This window comes from Electrona antarctica, assembly GCF_951216825.1.
Source record: "Electrona antarctica genome assembly, chromosome: 2".
In the NCBI taxonomy this organism is placed as follows: domain Eukaryota; kingdom Metazoa; phylum Chordata; class Actinopteri; order Myctophiformes; family Myctophidae; genus Electrona; species Electrona antarctica.
Genome location: NC_136807.1, coordinates 28,657,462 through 28,680,228, shown reverse-complemented (window position 1 = coordinate 28,680,228; position 22,767 = coordinate 28,657,462). Strand labels below are relative to the sequence as shown.

Sequence of the window (22,767 nt, the reverse complement as noted above, 5' to 3'; positions counted from 1 at the left end):
CTTACTGCTGCTGAATATTATCCTTCATTTCAGCCTTCAAAAGGCAGTATCTTGAGGCTGAAGCCTTATGGTATTAATTTGGGTAGAACACACAGTGAAAGTTGTTAAATCATGTCTGAAGTTTGGTAAACAAAAACAAAAAAAATCGACAGCTAAGTGAAAGCTTGGATATTAAATCATATGTCTGAAGTTTTGGTGGACTGAAAAAAAGAAATGGAAATAGGGCTTAAGTGGTTAAACTGTTCCTCATGTTGCTGGGGACCAGAGGACCCCCTGGACTACTGTTAATGTCAATAGACAAATGTATTGGAAAAGGTACTCAATTGTTTTACTTAAGTATCCTACTGCAATAGCAATATAGAAATACAAGTACAAGTCTGGAATTCTAAATGTACTTGAGTAAATGTACAAACGTATTGGCAAGCAAAGTACAAAATAAATACCTCAAAATGTTACTTAAGTGTACAGTACATAAGTACATGTACGTAGTTACTTTCCACCACTGGAAACATTCAACTCAATTCAACTGGCGCGATGAGGTTCCGCGGGTTGAGGCTCGCCACCAGACACACGTCATAGCTGTCGTGCATGGCCGCTCGTCTCTCCACCACCGTCCAGACGCCATCCGCCAGGTCCAGCTCCAGAATCTCCTTGGTAATGATCTCATGACGGTCTGTTGTTGTCACCAATGCAGAGAGGGAAAAAGTACTCAAGTAAAAGTATCTATAATACTGCAAATGTACGAAATACTCGTAAAAGTATGGTGTTCAAAACATATACCTGAGTAAGAAAGAGCACAAAAGTATTGGCATCGAAGTATGCTTAAAGTACATTGTGCAGAATGTCACATTTCAAGTTCAAGCTCAAAAAATTGTAGTGGAGTAAAAAGTACAATATTTAGTAAAAGTATAGAAAATTCGAAATACTCCAGTAAATATAAAGTACATCAAAAGTGCACTTAAGTACAGTACTTGAGTACATGTACTTAGTTACTTTACACCAGTGCTTGTCACGCAACAAGGACATAATGTAAGTATTCACCGCCCCACAAAATCTAATTTCCAATACGCTGCTGCATAACCATTTCCCTGGCAGCCATTCATTCACTGACTCAGTTTCCCAGGGCGTGTTGTTGCGTTGTCACAACAACAGGATGTGTTTAATTTCATTCAGCATCTGTTTTTAGACCCACATTTGTGATGTGTGTGTGACATATGCCACCTCTTTAGCGCGTGGAACTTAAATTCATAAAGCAGTACACTGTACACATACAGTACAAACACACACACACACACTCCACCAAGTTGACAAATGACACGTAGCTTGCAGAGTTAGTTCAGTCAGTCACACTCGAGGGAGTTCGTGCCGTGCTCAAAGGCGCATTCTATACTCAAGGGGTTAACATGCTGAATTTCTATGTGGGTGTATCAGTGTTTCCACACCTAAGTGCAAAACGGCCGACAGCCGCGCACGTCTTACGCTGTCCGCAGCTTATTTTCCGAGTTTTTAGACAGCTGGTGGATGGAAATTAAGCTCCACCTCCGCGGACGTCTTGCGCGGAGGAGAGCGTTTCCGGGAATCTGGCCGTCGCGCAAGTCGTCCGCGGAGGTGGAGCTTAATTTCCATCCACCAGCTGTCTAAAAACCCGGAAAAAGAAGCTGCGCGCAGCCGAGAACGTGCGCGGCTCTTTAGATAGTGTGGCAGCACCTTACAAGTGTGTGCAAGTCCCACACGTCATTCGCTGATGTGGCAGTCAGCTGACCAATTGGGCAGGCTACTTAAGCTCACCAGTTTGCATGCTCTTCCTGCCTTCCTTCTGCTATGGTTCCCGGTTGTTATGTGATGTTTGCTCCCACCACCACCCCAGCACCACCGGTGGGCTCTGTTATTTATGTTCCCCATGGGGGGTTCATTGTATATCTATCTCCCTGCTCTTAATGTTTATGAGGTTAATCGTGCCGAGCAGGGAGTAAATGCAGCAGAGCCAAACGCCAAAATAAATATCATATGCACACTTATATTCTCATTCTATAATAAATATTGGTTAAATCTATTCCGTGAGTTGTCTGACTGAACTCATTGAAGGCCAAGCCTGAGTGTGAAAGTGCATGTCCTCCACACTAGCTCTCTGTTTCCTAATCAATTAGCACAATATCAATATCTTTATCTTTATATTCTATTGCTAGTTTGACCAAGTCATATACTAATTTTTTGTCGCATTCCTAAGCCAGTAAGTTGATGACACAAAAGGTACTTTTTTGGGTGATGTGAACTTCTCCACCATCTCCATCGAAAACTTTATAATAATTTAGAATTTCTTTACACATAAATCCTCTCTTCTCTGGCACAAAGCCATTTCAGATGGCGGTCTGCGGCCAAATATACATATACTGTACATTTGGGACCCGAAAAAGTTTGAGAACCACTGCTTTAGAGAAAGCTAAGAGTTAGGCGAAGAGAAAGCCATGCCAGGCCTCTATGGAATCTAGTCTGACTGAGAACTTTCTAATTGACGAGCACCGACCTGCAGACTTGAAGTATCCACACAGGTAGAGCTTGCTGTCCACCACGCCTACGTTGGAGGCGTTGGTTCGGAGGGACAGGAAGGACATGGGCAGCGACGGCCCCGCTCGCCACACGTCTGCCTCCGGGTTGTAGATCTCCACCGAGCTCAGGCAGCGACGAGACTGGCCACGGTCCTCCCCCTCACAACCTATACCACCTGAACAGCAACACACAGAAACCTTTGTATCTACTGTAGCCTACATATTTTGACTTATTATGTTTTTTTTTTTCATGAATAAAATACCCTACTTTGTCATGCTACAAGTACAGTATCGCGCAAAAATAGCAAATAATAGCTGATCTACAAGCTCCCACCTTAGCACTCATCTCTTCAGACTCCACCTTGCGTCCCAGCACTCACCTCTTTAGACTTTAAAAATGTAATTCGTAGTCTAGGCCAGTGGGTCCCAAACTGGGGGCCCCCAAATAATTTTGTGGGTGTCCCCAGTTGATTAGCTTAATGTGCAACATTGTTTTCTCGCTCAACAGTTAATAAACCATCATACAATTTAATGACTTTTAAGAATCGTTTCCCTTCTTGCTCCCAAACTGTGGAATGCAACTCCCCATTGAAATTGATGATGTCTGACCTAGGACGTATATCTCCCCGTTGAGGACAGCCGAGCCACAGCGATACCTGCAGTGCTTCATGGAGGCACACTGTGTCCATGAGTCTGTGCCCGGGTCAAACTGGAACACACGGTTACTCAGCCTGTCTGGATCCTCATCTGGCTCATCCTATGAGACAGAGAAAGGAATCATCCGCACTCACTTGATTCGTTTCTTATGAACTGGTTTATTATAAACAAACACAGCAGCAGCAGTCTATCTAGAGAATGTCTTTCCACCTCATCCTATGAGACACCACGATGAGACATGCAGGGAGGGAGAGAGGAATCACAATCTTATATATCAATGCACTAGTGAGTACAAGAAGCAAAATCAAATGTTGTGCAGTCCACAAAGTACCTACTGTGCTACTAAAAAAAACTGTAAGAATTCTGTGTATAAGTCTTCAGCAGTATCCACAATCAGCATAGCATAATAAGGGTAGGGAGAAAAAAAGCTAAACATGTAATACCATATAAATGAGCAATGAGGCTTAAAGGCATATCAATGTACAATAAGGTATACAGTAGGTGTAGCTGTAGAAAAACATGCTTACGCTATAGCAGAGAACCTTATAATATAGCAACAATAGTAACAGTACTAGCATTAGTAGTTATACAGTAGTATTTATTTATACTAAAACGGTTCATCCTATGGGACACCATGAGAGACACAGGGAGGGAGGGAGGAATGGCATGCACTGAGAGCGCGGGAAACACTGCATCCTGTCTGCAAATGCAATATAGGGTGAACTGTGATGAACCCAGAAGGAAATTAAGTTCAGTACAAAAAACGTCCAGAAGAGGGTCTGCCTGTCTGTTTCTTTGTCTGTGCACAAGTCCCTAGCTACTCTGGTGTTTAGAGAAGTTGTCAAAAACACATTTATGTGTGAAGTGGGGTTCGGGGACCCCCACAGGTCCTTGACAGGGTTCCAGGGGGAAAATAGAGCATCACAATCATTTTAACCACTTTATCCATTTATATCGTTGGCTATTTAAAAATAGCAGATCTACAATCTCACAGTGAGCTTCTACATCTGCTATTTCTTTGGAACATTTTTGAACAAACAAATCTTGAAAGTGTGATTTATGTTAAAGGACCTATAACATACAATTCAAAAATTTAAATTTCTTTTGTGTTTTTGGGGCTCCCATATGTGTTTTCTATCCCCACAAATAACCAATTTTGAACAATCAGGCTTTCATATCATATGGGTGCTTTAATGGAAATTGCTCTCAGGAACAGCTCAACTGATTTGGTCCTCATCATGATGTCATCAATGTCACCCTACTTTGTATAATTCCTCCTCTTCTTCAGTCTTTGCATTTCCACTTTGTTTACAATGTCCACCATTGTTGATTTTCCAAGCTGGCATGGAATGGAAACAAGCCTGGTTTTATCTAGTATCAGTATTATAATGACTCAAATATTAAATAATCTGCATATCAGCACCCCCACCACCTCAGGACATTGTGGTACTGGCAGTACTGCAGCTAAAACTGCTTTCAAAGTCCAGAAAGAAATGACAAGGCCTGGTTATATCAGAGTGGTGATTGAGGCTCAAACCATTAGACATAACTTTGAGGGACATAGACAACATGATATTAAATATTAAAAGCAGTTTTAATAACAAATCCTCTCTTCTGGAGGGTCCTTATTCCCTGGCACAAAACATTTTCAGATGGGGGTCCGCGGACAAATATATATCAATTTGGGGGACCGAAAATAATAACCACTGTTTTAAGTGGTTAAATAATAATATTAATAATATTTTTTGGACTATTTATTTGATTGACCGGCCAGTGCGTACCGTACCTCAACCTGTGGCGTCCAGCCCCCGAGCGCGTAGAGGTGGTCCCTCAGGCTGACCACACAGTGACAGGCCAGGGGGAGCGGCAGAGGGGCGAAGCTGAGCCAGCTGCCTCCTCTCTTCAGCGACCATCTCTCCACGCTGTCCGTGATGACATACTGGTGGCGCACTTTCATCTGGCCGCCGACCACATAGATGGAGTCACCCAGCGACCCCAGGGCGTACATGTCTCTGTATCCCGCCGAAAGCAGCTGCACCCAGCTGCTGTCCTCCTGCTCGTATCTGGAGACACAGATGGGGGCCATTATTATGCAAGGGAGGGCCTTGCATTATATTCCATTCGAGCCGCAAGCGGATCCTGCAGTACCACTGTTGCCCAGGTGGAGCCTGCGGAACCATTGCGGCTCAAGAATCCACTACTCCTGAATGAAGTGTCTGGTGCTAGCTGCACTCCTGGTGAGAGCAGGAGTGGACCTGGTGAGATGTAGGAGGGGCCCGGACTGGAGTCAACCCACAGAGCCTAGTCCCTCCACTTGCCAGAATTGTACCTCCCAGCCCCGGCAGAGTATTTCCGGAGTGGTCCCAACGGATTGTGTGGCCCTGGTCTTTCCCTAGTGGGACTGATCGAGGGTAGCTACTGGGACGTAAGTCGGGACTTGATCACCCCGGCTGGGTCACCCGAGTGAGGGGTATGATGTTCGCGAGACACGAAACCCCAATGACCTTGGGATACATCACTGAGGATAAGTCCCAGGTGCATCCATGCGATGTATTTTCGTTCTTTCAACTTAGAGATCATTTGGGGACCAAAAAAAATAGATGGTGTGAAGTGTTGGGATAAAGTAGACCTTTAAGCAGTAACCATTAATAAAGAGAGTGTACACCCTTGCTGTGCTCAAGCAAGGTCACAGAGGGACAGAGAGATTTCTATATAGTGTCTGAGAAAGGGAAGACAAGTCAGAATTCTCCATGACAGAACAAGCCTTCTGTCCTGCTTCCAGGGGCCCCGACTGACGAGCTGATATGGAGCGAATATGATTCGCGAAATAACAGGTCGTATATATGTTACTCATATTCAAATGCTGTTCTTATTCATTTCAGGGGAATGCCCCCGTGTAATCAATAAATATACGGCTAATCGGTAACACTGAGTTCTGCCTTTCATTGTACGGTGGAATGATTTAGAAGATCAAAGCTTTGGGTAGTGGGTAATCTCTGTGTGTATTATGCCCCCGGACCTCAGGATAAACAGAGCACCCACACATCGTGTAGCATCAGAAGAAAGTGACAACTTAAGCCCTATTTCAAAAACAGAAATTTAGAAAATGTTTGCATAATTAAATGCCTAAATAGCGATGCAAGGTTGAAAGTAGCTAATGAATGTATGGTTGTCACATGTGTCTCATGGTGGCGGATGGATGGCATGAATTGAATTGCACTCACTCAGCAAAAAACAATTGGTGGAGAAAATATGGAGAAAATAACTATATTTGAGATCAAATACTAATATAAAATATTTAGCCAATGTAAAAAGGGCATTTCTTCGCGAAAACAATCATAATGGCATGGAGGGGTGGTCCACTCCTCAGAGAGGATACAGGATCTTAAAACGCCGATATGGTCCGAACGGTGGGTTGTACCGGGACGGGGGCCGGCCCGTCAAACCCTGGCCCGGCCTGGGTGCCAAAAACCGCCTCCCGAGTAGGTCGAGGGACTGCCCTGTTTTCAGACATTGTTAACACAGTCATAATTAACATTCATGCCATTTGTTCTTGTTAGTTCCTGTGTGCAACAGACAGAACTCCCTCCCCCTCCCCCACCTAAGCACACAAACCTGTAAATGTCCAGCCTCTTTATCCTGTGCTCGTCCTCGGCCTCTGCAGCCACCACTATGCTGTTATCTCGCGTCACCACTCCCGCCGTGACCTGACCCTTGCCCCCGGAGCCCCTCAGTGGAGAAGGTATGTAGTATGTGCGCCTGTCTCGGGGCACAAAGCAAAAGCTGAGGTCGGCGCGGCCCCCACGGCGGGCGGGTACCCCAGACTCGTCCACCCCTCCCAAGCAGAGCAGTAGGCCGGCAGTCTCCATGCCATAGCGAAGGGCCGGCCGCGGGGGAGCCGCCATCTTGGACAGGCCTGAGGTCTGCAGAGCGGCATCGATCATGCCAAAGCACTCAGCATCACGCAGCAAAACCTGGGAGCAGCATGGATTGTGAATGCATGATGGTATTGATTAATTGATTGATTGAATAGCTTATTATCAGTTTGCAAAAGGTACAGAGGTAACGGTTATACAATAATGCTAAAAGGATAACACAAAACGCCCTGAGGGCTTGTTTCCATTGTGGTCCTGTGTATTCAATTCATCAAGATATAAAGACATACAGTACAATACTATACAAGAGATCATCAGTATTAGGGGCAGTATAAGTATAAGCATATTTATAGAAAAACATTGGGGCGTGATTTATTTGGCAAGCTAGAAGTCTAGGGTGTTCAGTTCTAAATTGCAGATGAGTGTGTACGGAATTTGAACTCCCTTTCTCACTCTCCCTTCCTCACCGGGTTTCTCCTCCTGGCTTTGCGGAGGAATCCAGGCTCCACGAGCTCCAACCGCACCCGCCTGAGGAGCTCCACGGCCTGGGATTCGCTCTGGGAGTCCCCCCTGCGCCTCTCCACCCAGCGCAGCACCAGCTCCAGCACTCTCTCCTCCTGGGAGATGTTGAGGTCGTCTGAGCTCAGCAGAGCGCCAAGACTGTGGGAATCCAGCTCGAGAAGCTCCTCCTCCTCACACACCTGCAAGAAACAAGGAGCAGGGGAGAAGAAGATGTAGATGTACACCCTGAAGCCAATACTCTCTTTTTGAAACCAAAAGAACAAAGAATTAAGATTGTCTCTGCTACTGGAAAAAAAGAGCTATAATAAAAACTAAAGGTTCCTTTATTATGTTGTATATAATAAATATACCCTAGACAGGGGGTCTTAACATAAAAGTAGAAGGAAGAATGGCATAATGTACAGTATGTAATTTGTAGGTGTTTTTTGGATGGAGGAGAAAACATTTAAGAGAGAGCAGATGAGAGAGCCCTAAATCACAGCAAAGTCTGATCATATTTGATGCTGAATGAGTCATGAGAAAGTACAAAAGGAGACAGAGATTTGGTACAAACATGGGGATGAATTCTACTATTATGCCACCAAAATGTGGACTGGAATGCCCTACCACCAGCCATAAAAAGGAGTGACTCCCCAGTCCTACCCTCCTTCAAAACCGCCATAAAAGAGCACAATTTGCAACTGGACAGGTCACCTAGCTTTCCAAAATAAATGACCCCCACTGTTTTTCTGTAAATACTTTGTTTGTTTCAGTAGATACTTTCTATAGATACTTTTACTGCTCCTAGTATTGATGATTTCTTGCTAGTATGTATGTGTTTATATATGTCTTGATCAATTGAACACATGGGACGAATGGAAACAAGCCCTCTGGAATTTTGTGTTATCCTTTAAGCATTATTGTAAAACTGTACCTCTCTACTTTTTTTGCAAACTATTAATAAAGTATTCAATTAATCGAAGACCAAATTGTTCTAAGAGAAAGAGAGTTGTAGGGCAGAGTTCCAAAAGGAGCAGGAGCATCTTTTGTTGGCCGAGGCCCACAAATATTTACTGTAGTTCATACGATCACTTCATACTTTGCATAATTCAACTTTGAAGATCCGAAGCAAATTGAAGAACCTGAGTGAAATGCTGGCACAGGTATTTCAGGGCACAATCAGCCAGATCCGTGGTGCCCAGGTCCTTTGCCCAGTGGTACAGGCCTACGCAGTTGGATGCATCCATACTGGCCTCCATGTATCGTTGACACAACCTGAAGTGGTGAGAATGATGACATGAAGACGATATCTCTACTTTGTGACACTTGGCTCAATGTAATTGTCGTTAATATGTGATGGATTTATTAATCCATTCCCATAGCAATAACTAGGATAGTTTAAATTGAAAGTAATTTCAGAATTTGGAACCATTAAAAACCAATATGTGTTGGCCTGGCCAAAGTGAAATTTCACTTGGTAAAGTCTTGCTCTGATGAAGGCCTTCCCTGGAATGTAGCAGGTTTGTAATTGTTCCAAAACACTAACTACTTGTTAATATAACAAGTGGTCGACACACGGCCACTTAATCTCATGTACAGCATGATTTTTTATTTTTTTATTTTATCTCATAACGTCCAGCATATTATGTACATTGTACAGTATCTATCTGCTGCTATGCTCGCACACCTTTAAGTCTTACCTCAGTTACCGGATAGAAAGCTATAGGCCTACGGTATATGTCCAAATATTTAGACAATTTGTTTGTTTTTATTCATCTCTCTCTCTTCCCCCTTGCCCCCCTCTCCTTCTTCTTCTCCCCTTTATCTCATGGAAATAACAAACATTTCACCTTTGATAAACCTGTGCTGTGACAATAAAGTCAATTCTGAATATAACCTGACCACGGCACTCACCTGAAGGCTCCCTCTACGTGGAGCAGGAAGGCGGCTGCAGCCGCTCCCTGAATGTTGTCGTTGGAGATGGGCAGCTCTCCGCGGTACATGTAGTCCAGCAGGAGCTCCAGGCTGTGGGCAGGAGTGTCCCTGAGGGCCACCTCTCCACCCCGGGTCTCCCTCAGACCACATGTAAACATGGCCTGAGAGACAGTAGACAATAGAACGCACAGAAACAGACACTATGACAATAGCACAACAAAGGCTTATATGGATTTATAGACATTAGGCCTAATGTTTAGTTCCGAGATGCAGGCCTAATTGCATGTACCAATGTCAGGGTTAACAAAAACTAAAGACTAAAAAGAAAAAGACAAAAATAACATTGCAAAACTAACTAAAACATGATATGAATGATCATCGTTGTTCTAGTTTTCCCACCATGCATTCTTTCATTCTAGATCCTACCTTTTTCAGTTTCAACAAATCAAACATTACTCCATAATACCTAAAAACCCACAATTCAGAATAAATAAAAACTAACTAAAATGTGTCAATTCCTAAAACAACTTATGCACATAGGACATAGCATAGCATAGCCTAAAAACTGAAATCACACACCAAACTGAAAAACTATAACTAATGAATATTTCAAAAACCATAACTCCCTGATACGTCTGTTTACTTCTTGAAATTGAACCATGCAGAGTACAGCAGCTCCAAGCATAGACATATCTAAGACAAGTAGAGAAAGTGGAAAGACTTCTCTTACTGTGTCCTGTCATGGCAATGTCAAACATTACCTGGAAGTAAGGACTGAAGGCAGACAGCACCACCCTGTGGCAAGGAAAGGCAACGCCCTCTGCCAGGAGAACCACGTCAGTGAGCTCTTCAGTTGATCTCATTCTGTCTAGCTGCCTCAGGAGAGTCTGGCCATGCTCAGTCTGAGAACTCTCCAGCACTGGAGCATCCATTGATTATTAGCCTTCTGCTGCACCACCTCTGTCACTGTCAGCCAGTAGAACAACATTTCTCAATTAGTTGTTCAATTTAGAAAGAATATAGCATAGGACTACAGTATAATATAGCAGTGGTGGAAATTAACTAGGCCTACATGTATTCAGAAGAACTAAAAAACATTGCATACCCCTCACCCAGGTGACCCAGCTGGGGTGATCAAGTCCCGACTTAAGTCCCAGTAGCTACCCACGATCAGTCCCATTAGGGAAAGACAGGATCACACAGTCCGCCACTCCGGAACTACTCTGCCGGGACTGGGAGGTCTGGCGCATGGAAGGACTAGGCTCTGTGGGTTGACTCCTGTCCGGGCCCCTCCTACGTCTCACCAAGTCCACTGCTAGAAGGCTTCCTTAACTTTATTTGTAGTTGTTACGTCCCCACGCTGAGATGAAGCCGCTGAGTGAGGAAGTGAAGATGCGTAGATGGAAGATGATTGGACACATACTACGACAGGACCACAACAATGACTGCAACATAGCATTGACATGGGCACCAGAAGGGAAACGAAGGAAAGGAAGACCAAAGACCACCTGGAGGCGCACTGTTGAGAAAGAAAGACAAGAGGCAGGATGGAGGTCATGGTCTGAAGTGAGGATGGCAGCAGCTGACCGTGATGGGTGGAAGCGCTCTGTGAAGGCCTTATGTGCCACAAGGCACAAAGTGGATAGGTACCCACCAAAGAGGTCCAGGTGTTATTTTGTGCAAAAGCGCATTATTGGCTATTTCCCCTACCATAAATGGTAAATGGTAAATGGTGCATTTATATAGCGCCTTTATCCAAGGCGCTTTACATAGATTGTGCATTACATTCACCCATTCACACATACATTCATACACCGATTGCGGCGGAAGCCATGCAAGGTACCAACCAGCACATTGGGAGCATTTTGGGGTTCAGTGTCTTGCCCAAGGACACTTCGACATGTAGACAGGAGGACCCGGGATTCGAACCGCCGACCCATGGATCATTGGACGACCTGCTCTACCTCTTGAGCCACAGTCGGCTCATATATGGGGAAATAGCCAATAATTAACTTTTGCACAAAATAACACCTGGACCTCTTTGGTGGGGACGTTACAACTACAAATAGAATTCTCCTTTAAGTACAACTTTGAGGTTTTAATTTAGCGAATGCAAAGTCCTTAGGCCAAACGGTTGCCTCCTGGTCTGCTGTATGGAAGGGGACTAATCTCCCTTTCAGTATTTGGAGAGGACAAACTTCAATTATGTGCTCCATAGTTTGTTCCTCACCACGCGCACACACAGTGGGCTTGGGCTACTGCCCCATTTGTGAAGGCTGGCCAAGCGGGGCCAGACCACTGTCTCCTTGGGAGGGTGGTGCCAGGGACCTGTTGGGGTTGGGGTCTGATGTTTGTTTGGGACCTCCTTGGACTCCCATTCCCTTTACCAAGCTGATTGGATGGTGAAGTCAGCTGGTGGGGGGTTCTTCCAAATTGGTCATCTAGATGGAAGTCGAGCAGTGGGTGGATTGAAGATGTCTGCGATTTTGAGGTACTTTTACTTTACTGGAGTGCTTCCAATTTTCAAATAAATAAATAAAATACTTCTAATCCACTACATCTCAAAGGCAAATAGGCCTATTGTACTTTTTACTCCACAACAATTATTTTAAAACTACTAGTTACTTTTAGATTTGCTGTTATCCAAACATTACCTTTCCCAGATCTGAACAGTATTTACTGATTAGGGGGCACTGGTTCTCAAGGTTGGGACCACAAATGGACCTATAACACCTATAACAGTGTACAAATACTTTATGGGTGCATTTGGTTCAATTTGTACACTGTCAGGGTTACATTTAAACAAGGACCTTTTTATGCAAGAGATAAAGATGGCCTAAACTGGGGCAGAGATTGGTGTGTGGAGGGGAAAAATTTACAGGGGCAATAGACCCCTGAAGTAGACTAGTGTTTAAGTGGTAAAATAAAACGTATTTCTTTTCATCAAAAACAAAACAAAACCAAAAACATTTAAAATAGCCCTGGGACAAGTAGTCACTAAAATGTTCAGGTCATCAATGCGGCAAGGCTATTATAGGCCTGCAGTATAATGACACTGGTACTAGAGAGAAATGGTAGCAGGGCAGCCAGCGACTGTTGAAGTTACGTTGTGCACCACTCTCACTAGCTGAGTGGTTGCCCCCATAAAAACAATACAATTATGGAGAAGGTAAGGGCACTCTCAGCGTGCTAAATATAGGCTACTACTGCGTACAGGTACCCTTACACCCGGCAGACAAAGCAGTTCCCAGCATTATGAATGGATGGATTTTTTGTGTGCACTCAGAGCACTGACATACCCGTTTTGAGAGGTTGTCCAGGACTTGGCCACCTCACAGTGGCTTGCAGGATGATCTCAATTATGCCTCCTTCTGTATTTCAAACAACATTGCACGGACTGCTGTGCGTTATGGTTAGTAGTTAAGTGTGCCATGCTATTTTCTGCCTGTGACTCGTCGTGACACATGCTCACTAGTAAAGAGGTTTTAAATAGACCAGCAGTCCACATTTGTGGAGGTGTCCACTGTCCATGCATGCACATGCAGCAAACGTTCAAATATTTATATACAACTGTGCTTCCTCAAAATGATTCAAAATTGTATTGCTTTTTCAGTTTAGGCACAAAGGAATAACTGAGAGAATGTACATAAAATAATCATACAATACAATACAATACAATACAATACAATACAATACAATACAATACAATACAATACAATACAATACAATACAATACAATACAAAATAAAAAGGAAAAATAATTCTACTAGACGCAACAATGCTGCATTTGTTTTGATACGATCGAGACATACTACTATGCAAGACCTTTCTTTCATAGCTGTCATCAGGGTTGAGGGCCCTCTAGCACAAGCAGGTGAATAGAGGTTATCCCTTAGTTAGGAGGTTGGGCAGTGGAAGGGTTCCACTGCTGGAACTCAGGTTTACAATGTTTTTTGACCATTTATGGTATTATTATTGTGTGTGTATTTTGCTTTTTCTGCCCACTCTTTCTTCCTTTTCTCCTGAAATGTACACTCTGAAGTGATATTGCCCTGTTGCCCCTGTTAAGTGTTGACTTGATGCCATATGTAGTCCATCTGAAGAAAGCGAGGATTATACAGAGACATTGGAGATGGAGTCACTTGGAGGGGGCATGAGGGGGGAGGGAGGGAGGAGGGGTGAAAAAAATCCTGGGAATTGCACTTGTGTCCTATGTATAAATATAAATGCTGTCTATACTGTACTGCTTTTTCCAAATAAAATAAATATTGTAAAAAATAAAAAATAAAGGAAAAATAAATTAAGACAATGCCATTGAACCTGGGTAATATTAATTTACACTGTATCCAAGGAAAAAGAAAAGAGAGAAAAAAGGGATGTTGCGCTCACACCACAATGGGATCTCTGACAGCAATATGCATTATGTATCCTCCCCGTTTCAATGGGATCTCTGACAGCAATATGCATTATGTATCCTCCCCACAATGGGATCTCTGACAGCAATATGCATTATGTATCCTCCCCGTTTCAATGGGATCTCTGACAGCAATATGCATTATGTATCCTCCCCGTTTCAATGGGATCTCTGACAGCAATATGCATTATGTATCCTCCCCGTTTCAATGGGATCTCTGACAGCAATATGCATTATGTATCCTCCCCGTTTCAATGGGATCTCTGACAGCAATATGCATTATGTATCCTCCCCGTTTCCGGATATATTTATCCAGTCTGTCGGACCTCCTATATGCCATTTCTTCATATGCTGCAACCTTGCCTATCTCCACAAACCAGTCATGAAACGAGGGACTCCCGACGCTTTCCAACCCCTCATCAGCACCTGTCTACCAATCATGATAGCCGTGAGGATGAAATCTACATAATCACAGTGAGCAACCTGCTTTGGGTCACCCAGTATATAAAGCATAGGGCAGAAGGGAAAATCAACCGTTGTCATTTCTAAGATACAATTATGAATTTGTTTCCAATAACTAAGGACAGTCCCACAGAGCATGAGCCAGGGTGCCCACCGATGATGGATCCTTGCACTTCCAGCACTCAGCTGTGCGTGAGACCCCATGTTTCTTCACTACATTTATGTAGTGAAGAAACATGTACATTGTCACTACATGTCTAACAAAAACAAAAACCTTTCAGTATTACCTACCTGTATATTGCCTCTAGATTATCAGACTGCCCACACACACACTTTCAGATAATGATAAAGCCATCACACCTTAGGTACTCAAAATAGCAAATGACACCGATCATCCCCTACATCGTCACTTCAGACTCATGCCACCTGGAAGAGGATACAGAAAAATGGCTAAAAGTTTGTTTTAGTAAGAGTTTTGTCCCTTCAGCCATAGCTGCACTAAACAAACTGCCTCACTGATGATGGTTCATGTATACTGGGGACTTCATGTACAGTATTTGTATTTGTCTTTGTGTTATGTTGTGTTCTATATTATGTGTTTTTCTGTTGGAACAGACTGTGAAGATTATTATCCCTGATGGGACAATAAATACTACTATTAACAGTATTATGCAAGTTCTAGAAGTGCCTCTGATGCTGATTAAACATACCACACCAACATTTACATGTCACACTCAACATGTCACACTTGATTGTTCCATAATTATTTTCAGTGCATCATCATAGCTCACCTGCTTTGTTGCGTGAAAAGAGGAGTTAACGGGCAATTATGGGCACTAGATTTGCCCGTAAACCTCAAGTTTAGCAGGCATATACAGTAATATACGGTAATATACAGGTGCGATGGTACAATTCGGGAGTTTACTGGAGTTTGTTGGAAAGTGCTTTTTGCACAGTAAACCTTTGTGGACATCAGCAATCAGGTCTACTCAAGGGCAACTGAAAACAAACCTGTGCTGTGGCAATAACAACTTTATTGTCACCTTTGATATTGGGCAATCCTTTGTTCAGGACACTTAGGCCAAGACACACCAGAAGTACATAAGTCACACAAGCTCGCTCGTGCGTGCGCGTGTGCACACGCACGTTCGTGCGCACGCACGTTCGTGCGCACGCACGCACGCACGCACGCACGCACGCACGCACGCACGCACGCACGCACACACACTCTCTGGTGACCATGGCTGCTCATTTACAGGCTGAGGGGATGGAGGCGCGTCTTGTCCTTTGGGATGTTCATTGGTTGTGACGCAAATGTTTGTAAAGTGCTGTGTCAGTCCTGCTTTCTAACAGAGGCTTTTTTGGTCAATGGTAAATGGTACGTTCATGTAGCATCTTTATCCAAAGCGCTTTACAATGTGCATTACATTCACCCATTCACATACATTAACAAATTATGACAGAGAAAACCATGCAAACAGCTAGGCGCTCCGTGTCTTGCTCAAGGACACTTAATTCGGTTAGGCCTACCGCTATCATCGTCAACAGTATCCATAATAAAACATTACATACTATAACAAAATTGAAGCCATAACATAGTTTAAAGACACTTCGTCGACCCAAACTAGGGGAGCCAGGGATCGAACCAGGAACCTTTTATTTCCTAGATTATTTCAGTCTACAAAAAATATATTGAAGCATGCAGTGTGTCAATATAGCGAAGAGGTTCATGCTTGCTATATGTCCAAGTTACCGCCCCCGACAAAAAGGCACCGTGACCAAATACTAGTTAGTACCACAATCCGTGTTGTGAGCTTGTAGGTTAGATATTTTTGGTGAAGAGATTTGGTTTAGACGAGGGATAAAAAGGAGCGAACCTATAGACCCCGGGGTCTATAGGTTCAATATTTTGTTTTATTATGACAGCAACATACTGTAGCGAACAGAACACCAGACAGCAATAAGAATATGTGATGAATTACCTTTTTATCTCTCTTTATCTGTTTTCTTGTGCCATCCATCTTGTGTTTATAAATGTAGATTACATCCATTGTGCAAGATTTCAAACCATCACTTAAATTATATCTCTTTGATCTCTGCCTGAATGGCTATGAGTGTGTAAGTACAAAGCATTTGTATTTGACATTTGTACTACCTGCTGCAAGCAAGTGGGAAATCTAATATACATTTTAGGTATTTTTAAGACCACTTTTGAGGAAGAACAAAATATCATTCAAATGGCTGTTCTTTTTTGGTTCAATGTTATTGAACCAAAAAAACGAATCAAAATATGCCTCCATGTTTACTAATTCCTAGACTTAATTAATTTATATTTTTGATATTAATATTCTCTCAGGACCAATGACTACATCAACAGTCAGCTATTGGTGAAAGGTATAGGACTCAATGCACCCTGCAGCTGAAGCTGCAGGGTGCAACAAGGTGCAACAAGTCTTTGTAGTGCCTGTTTTTGTTCGTTTCCTACGTTCTTTAGTTTGTTCACTCATAGGGCAGTATTATGCGTGTCTTAAGTACCAGGTCTTATTACTTAACTTAAGACCTGGAGGCGTGATCAATGCCATTTGGCTATTCTGAGTGGCCAAACAGCATTGACCACGCCTCCAGGTCTTAAGTTAAGTAATAAGACCTGGTACTTAAGACACGCGTTTTGTTATGGCCTTCCTCTAGCTACATAGCGTTGCAGAGTATGGGCTTTTATGCCGTTCAGACTATGGGTTTTATTAAGTCTCCAGTTGGCTTAGAGGCAGCCTATCTATAAATTCACCACGTCTCTGTGTGTACGTGTGTACATCTGTAATCCATGTAACTCGAGAACTGTTCGCCCCACCGACTTCAAATTTGACATACCACCACCACACCACCGCCGGGAGTGCAGTGCCAGGTGTCGAGTCCGTCGGATAGCCGGTTGTCCAGAACCAGGCTCTGGACAGGGCCCCTGCCCAGGCTCTGGACTGGGCTCAAATTAGCCAATTGATCACACCTGATCACCGCTATATCTCCATATATGGAGCTGGCCTGTTCTGACATTACAATGTTGTTCTGACATCTGCATAGATTTGGGCATGCTTGACAAAGAACTCCATATATTGGCATAAAACTGGGTGGGGCATTAATTTCCGTCTTGCATCATTCCAAGTAGGCCAGCGCCCAATGGGCACCGCTCTAGTCATGAAAATGTGTCCATTACAGTCGTCTTTACGGTCATCAGTAGTGGTGCGTGCGAATGTAGTCCAGGCGCTTTTCAAGCACCTAGCAAAAAGCTTTCCAATACAGCTATGGTCCAATCCCAATCCACTCCCTTGCTGACTCAATGAGCCCTCACTGAATTAGCTGCGCGTTCATGTGAAGTCTGCGAGGGCTTGAGGGATGTTCCATTTGAAATCGGTAAATCAGTGAGGGCACAGCCCCGCCCCTTTATGTGCCTTTTGCCAAAGTCAGCATCGATGCTGACTTTGGCTGACTTTGGCAAAGAAATTACCCACAGTTCATAGCGTTACCAGGGGAATGAGGGGGATCCTCCGAACGTCAATCATTTAAGTATGCAAATTAGTTAGTATCGCGGTTAGAAACACAATAGTGCTTCTCACTGTTCTCAAAGGGAGACGGAATGGAAGGATAGGCTATATATTTAATAACAATAATAATAATAATAATAATAATAATAATAATAATGGAAACATGATGAGAAATGACTAATGAGCAAACTAAAATAATATGTAAATGCAATTTATAATGAATATTATTATATATGAAAAATACAACCCCTATCACACAGGAAAGTGTATTTATAAAACTAATAATAAAATGATCAGCTTAAATACTAAAATAGACATGATAGACATGTATAAATAGGCCAAGCATGTAGGCACTGGCTGTGAATAAGGACAGTTTTATAAAGTGATGCAAAGTGTCATGAATGGCGGACTCATCTTCAAAGTGCTGTCCCATTCCTTTTCCTTTCACAACAATTTGGAGCCCTTGCAGCCTCTCACCCTCAAGCACAGCTGATGTCACTAAAGTCAATGAGGGTTCAGGGCTCAGGGCTTGAGGGAGGCAATTGGGATTGGGCCCTAGTGTGAGTCTTCCTGAGGTTATTGGCAGTGTTGACAGATTTTGCAAGAGAAACAAGCGGCCAGAATATTGGGGGGAAAAGTGACATATTTTCAATATTTTTGAAACATTTAACATAATAATCATTTTGTATGGGGATCCCTGGCACAAAACTTTTTCAGATGGGTTTGACGTGGACAAATACATAAACTGCATGGGGTTCCTTGACATGAAAAAACAACATTAGGAAGCAAGACCAAGTAAGCAACTTCACATTAGAAACAAGCACAAAAACAAAAATTTCACAACCTTGTACCTGGGTCACATTGAATGTCTGAACCAGACGAGGAGTGACACAAAGCTACTGCAGGTACTCCTGGCAGCAAGCAAAATTACTAGAAGATGGCTAAACCCAATCCCACCCACAATGGACGACTGGCATGGTATAGTCCTGGATATTTTCAAAATGGACAAATTAACATACATCCTAACCCAGCAAGCACGGTCAGGACCTGGACGAATCAGTGACGTCTCGATTGGGGCCAGATCAAGTCAAACCAAGACTAGTCAGATCTGGCCCAGAATAAGCTATATTATTTAAACTGGTGAAGACGTCCTGGAAATCACGTAAAGATCATCCCCATATGGGCTGTGATCTGGCCTATAGTCCTGAACGTCACCGGAGTCACTGGAGGACGTCATCATAACGTTATCATGATGTAATTTGGCTTGCTGGGAAGAACTAGAACAACTGGATTGTACATATTGCTAGCCTGGCTAATAAGCCAGACCGAATCAGTCTGGCTTATCCTGAGAGCAGACTTTGTGTGATCTTACTGCATGGTCCTAATGCCAGCTTTATGATATTTGTAATAATTGTTTAAGACAACATTCCTCCTCCTTTGATCACAGTCCAAAACTGTCTTGTTTTTGTTACCCTCAGCAATAATGGAAATACTTTAGTTTTTTTGCTAATTTTTGCTCTCATTTTCTTTTTGCCTTTTTTTTCTTTTTCTCTCTCCTTTCAAGTGTTCATTTTGAAGTAATGAGTGAGGATGCCCCTGTTATGTGTTGTCTTAACACGCATCTGAAGAAAGTGGGAGATGGAGTCACTTGGAGTATTCTTGGAGAGAGGATGACATATGGGACGGGGGAGGGAGGGAAAGGGGGAAAAACAAAGATTTTTCTGTTTAAGAAATGTGTATATTATACTGGTCTGTACTGCTCTTTCCAAATAAAATAAACAATTAAAAAAAAAGAAACAAGCCCAAAAAAAACACAACCAATATTTACAAAGTGACTTCACTGAAAAACGTTGCTTATAATAAACAGACATGGTAACATTGGTTATCACATTCCCAAGTGAGCAACTGAAGTTAATGTGTGCCAGTAGAGATGACACTTCCTGTCACACCCACTGGTGATCTATTAAAGTTAAAGAGAAAACATCAGCACACCAGCATGAGCACGTGTATGTATGTAGTGCTGGACCCTCCCCCCAAAAGAAAACAAGTGCCACAGATCACCTCTGCATTTGTGCAGAGGTGGGGTTTAGCTGGGGTCCCCCCCAACTAAATTTGTTAATATAGCACCATCATCACTTTGACCCGACTATTAAAAAAAGGGGGCGTAAAACCTCTCCATTTGAAAAACATCAGCAGGAGAGAGGGGTTTAGACTCAGAACAGGTCAAGAGGAAGAGTTCTGTGGAGAAAATAAAGAAAGTGTTTGGGAAAAAAAGAGAAGCTCTGGTCTTGGCCTTAAACTGATTCAGAGAGGGGGGAGAGTCCAAATTTGTGGTGCCAGTTCCAGGAATGTGGAGCGGAAACACTGTGGATCTTAGATTTCTGTTATCACTGCTTGAACAATGTATAGGCAATAGAGACGGATGGAGGACAGACAGATGGATGGATGGATGCACATACAGGCAGAATATACTTGTAGTCCTTTTGGCTCAATAACACAATATTCTTTCCATTGCTTCCCATTACAAGGGACCTCAAGAACAGTACTGGCCAATCATTTGATCAAGTAGGATAAAGATTAACTTTCCCAAGAAGCGCCATGACTATAGTTTCCTCATTTTCCGGGCCCAGGGAAAACTACCGAAGGCAAGGCAAACATAACATTAATTGTTCAATGATGGATGGAGCTGCCAACTTTATCAAGTAGGAATCCAGATTATCCTCTCCATTTGGCATTTATGGCTTGACAAGGAGTCACAAGGTGAAAGGGGGGGTGCCGCTATCTATAGTGGTTAAGGTGCTCTATACAACCTGACAGTGAGTCACAGGTTCGATTCCTGAGCCAGTGTCACTCCCCATCTCTCACATCCTGCTTCCTGTCTCTCTCCACTGTGTACTATCAATAAAGACAGAAAACCCCACAAAATATCTTAACAAAAGAAGGAGAAAGGGGAAGTACAATCCCTCAGTGTCTCTCTCATACGCACGCACGCACGCACGCACGCACGCACGCACGCACGCACGCACGCACGCACGCACACACACACAGGAGCTCAGGTTTCTAGCTCAGTGGCAGCGGTGGCCGAACGGATAGCGGCGCGGTCTAGATACCGGAAGGTTCCCAGTTCGAACCAGCCGTCCGACACGTTAAAATTACCACCGCTGAAATGCCCTTGAACAAGGCACCAACCACTACGATGAAATGTGTTCTATGAGCAGGGCCTGGCTGGAAACAAGTTCTTGAGCTTAGCCCAGATACCCTGGGTAAATATAGATTTCATTTCATTTCATTTCATTTCTCAGCTTGAGCTTCATCTATAATAAGAGAAAGGGATCTTTTTCATTTTGTGAAAGTCAAAATTGAAAGACAACACTGTAGTCCTTTTAAAGATTTAGGCATGTGGACATAATGGTCAGAATGCTGGAATAAATTAATTAATTATGATTAAAAATAAGTTCCTACAACAAAGACATTGCAGTTTTAATCAGAACAATGTCAATAAGAGGTGTACTGCTATAGGAATGTGACTCATGTCACAGCAGCCTGTGCCTCTTAACTTGTGGTGGTGCCTCCAGTCTCCTTCTGCACATCCCTACTTGTCCTCCAGATGTCCCCAGTGTCCCCTTGTCCTCAAGTGAGTGTGTGTGCGTGCGAGAGAGAGACCCCTTTTCCACCAGTTGGCCGGTTCAGTTCAGAACCAGTTTTTAGTCCATGAGCCAGACCTCCAAAATTGGAACATTAAATATGAATTGAGTGGGCAAAACCATACCTACGGTATATTAAATTGTCAATGTAAGTAAATTAATATATGATAACTCTTCCACAGTAGTTTTTTCATTTCTTGCATATTTTCCTACATAATGCTTAATTTGCATATTTAAATGTACAATTTCAAGAAATGTGTAATACAATAAATCATTGTCTTTGTGTAAGTAGTCAACTGAGGAAGTTTCATAATAATGAATTGCATTTTTATAGCGCTTTTCCAAGTGCTCAAAGTGCTTTACAATGGTTCATTCATTCATACATTGGGAGGTGAAGCGGCAAACAGTCGACACCAGCGTCCTCACTTCCCACATTCACACACCAATGTAGGGTTCAGTGTATTGCCCAAGGACACTTCGACATGTGGACAGGAGGAGCCAGGATTCGAACCGCCGAACCAGGGATCATTGGACGACCTGCTGTACCTCCTGAGCCACAGCCGCCCATGGTGATAACTATTAATTACGCAGAGGTGAAGACAGTGACGTATCATGGTGACAAAGCACTTCTGTCTTCCGCATACTCAGCAAATGCCTTGCGATCCATGGGCACAAATATGTAGGTGTCACTGTCTACTGTCTATCATTCTCCCAAATGTAATAATAGATGACTTGAGAGTGAAAATAAGTAGAGTTGGGTTGGGTTTATCAAAATATAGTTTTTTGTTGTTGTTTTGTGACTTACTACAGCAATACAGCATTTCATTTGTTTTCATTAATTCATTCATAAATCAGGCCTCTACCCTGACTTAAATCTTGTTCTTCCTGCACCTCAACCTTCCTCATGTGTGTTCTGTGATTGGGTACACTCCTCTCCAACCCCCAATACTGCAACCCTGACAAGACGTGCCACAAAGATAAGCTCTAATCACGAGACCCTTCCCAGAACTGGCGTGTCAGGTTTTGTTTTAAGTTGAGAAAAATACCTACTTGGTCAAAAACAAAGGTTCGTCATGTAAGAAAAATGTAAATCAAATCCACACGCCACATAACTCCCGTTTGCAGATATTTATTTAGTGATAACATTTCAAAACTTCTGAAGGAGGCCGGAAAACATTCTGAGTGCTTGAAACATTA

At 43.1% G+C, this 22,767-nt stretch overlaps 1 protein-coding gene across 2 annotated transcripts; it reads right to left on the bottom strand.

Moving 5' to 3' along the window:
- Positions 1–131: 131 nt before the first annotated feature.
- Positions 132–12,954, bottom strand: LOC306914407 (kelch repeat and BTB domain-containing protein 12-like). 2 transcript variants are annotated; one of them, XM_079491406.1, is made up of 10 exons: positions 12,814–12,954; positions 10,276–10,480; positions 9,494–9,675; positions 8,722–8,854; positions 7,546–7,779; positions 6,813–7,177; positions 4,996–5,266; positions 3,156–3,303; positions 2,525–2,722; positions 132–673 (listed from the first exon to the last, which is right to left on the bottom strand). In XM_079491406.1, exons 2-10 carry the CDS (start codon positions 10,444–10,446, stop codon positions 513–515), a joined length of 1,863 nt encoding a protein of 620 aa, XP_079347532.1. In that variant the 5' UTR covers positions 10,447–10,480; positions 12,814–12,954; the 3' UTR covers positions 132–512. The 2 variants fall into 2 exon arrangements, with proteins under 2 accessions (XP_079347532.1, XP_079347533.1); XM_079491407.1 differs by having other exon boundaries at positions 4,990–5,266; positions 6,819–7,177.
- Positions 12,955–22,767: the final 9,813 nt, after the last annotated feature.

What these genes read in the sequence shown, in the direction of transcription:
- LOC306914407 (XM_079491406.1), bottom strand. Translation starts at nt 10,446, where the DNA reads ATGGATGCTCCAGTGCTGGAGAGTTCTCAGACTGAGCATGGCCAGACT. An exon ending in CTGGACATTTACAGGTTTGT is followed by an intron (nt 5,267 to 6,812) that starts GTGCTTAGGTGG and finishes CTGTGTCTCCAG; the next exon opens with ATACGAGCAGGAGGACAGCA. An exon ending in TGGATACTTCAAGTCTGCAG is followed by an intron (nt 674 to 2,524) that starts GTCGGTGCTCGT and finishes TGACAACAACAG; the next exon opens with ACCGTCATGAGATCATTACC.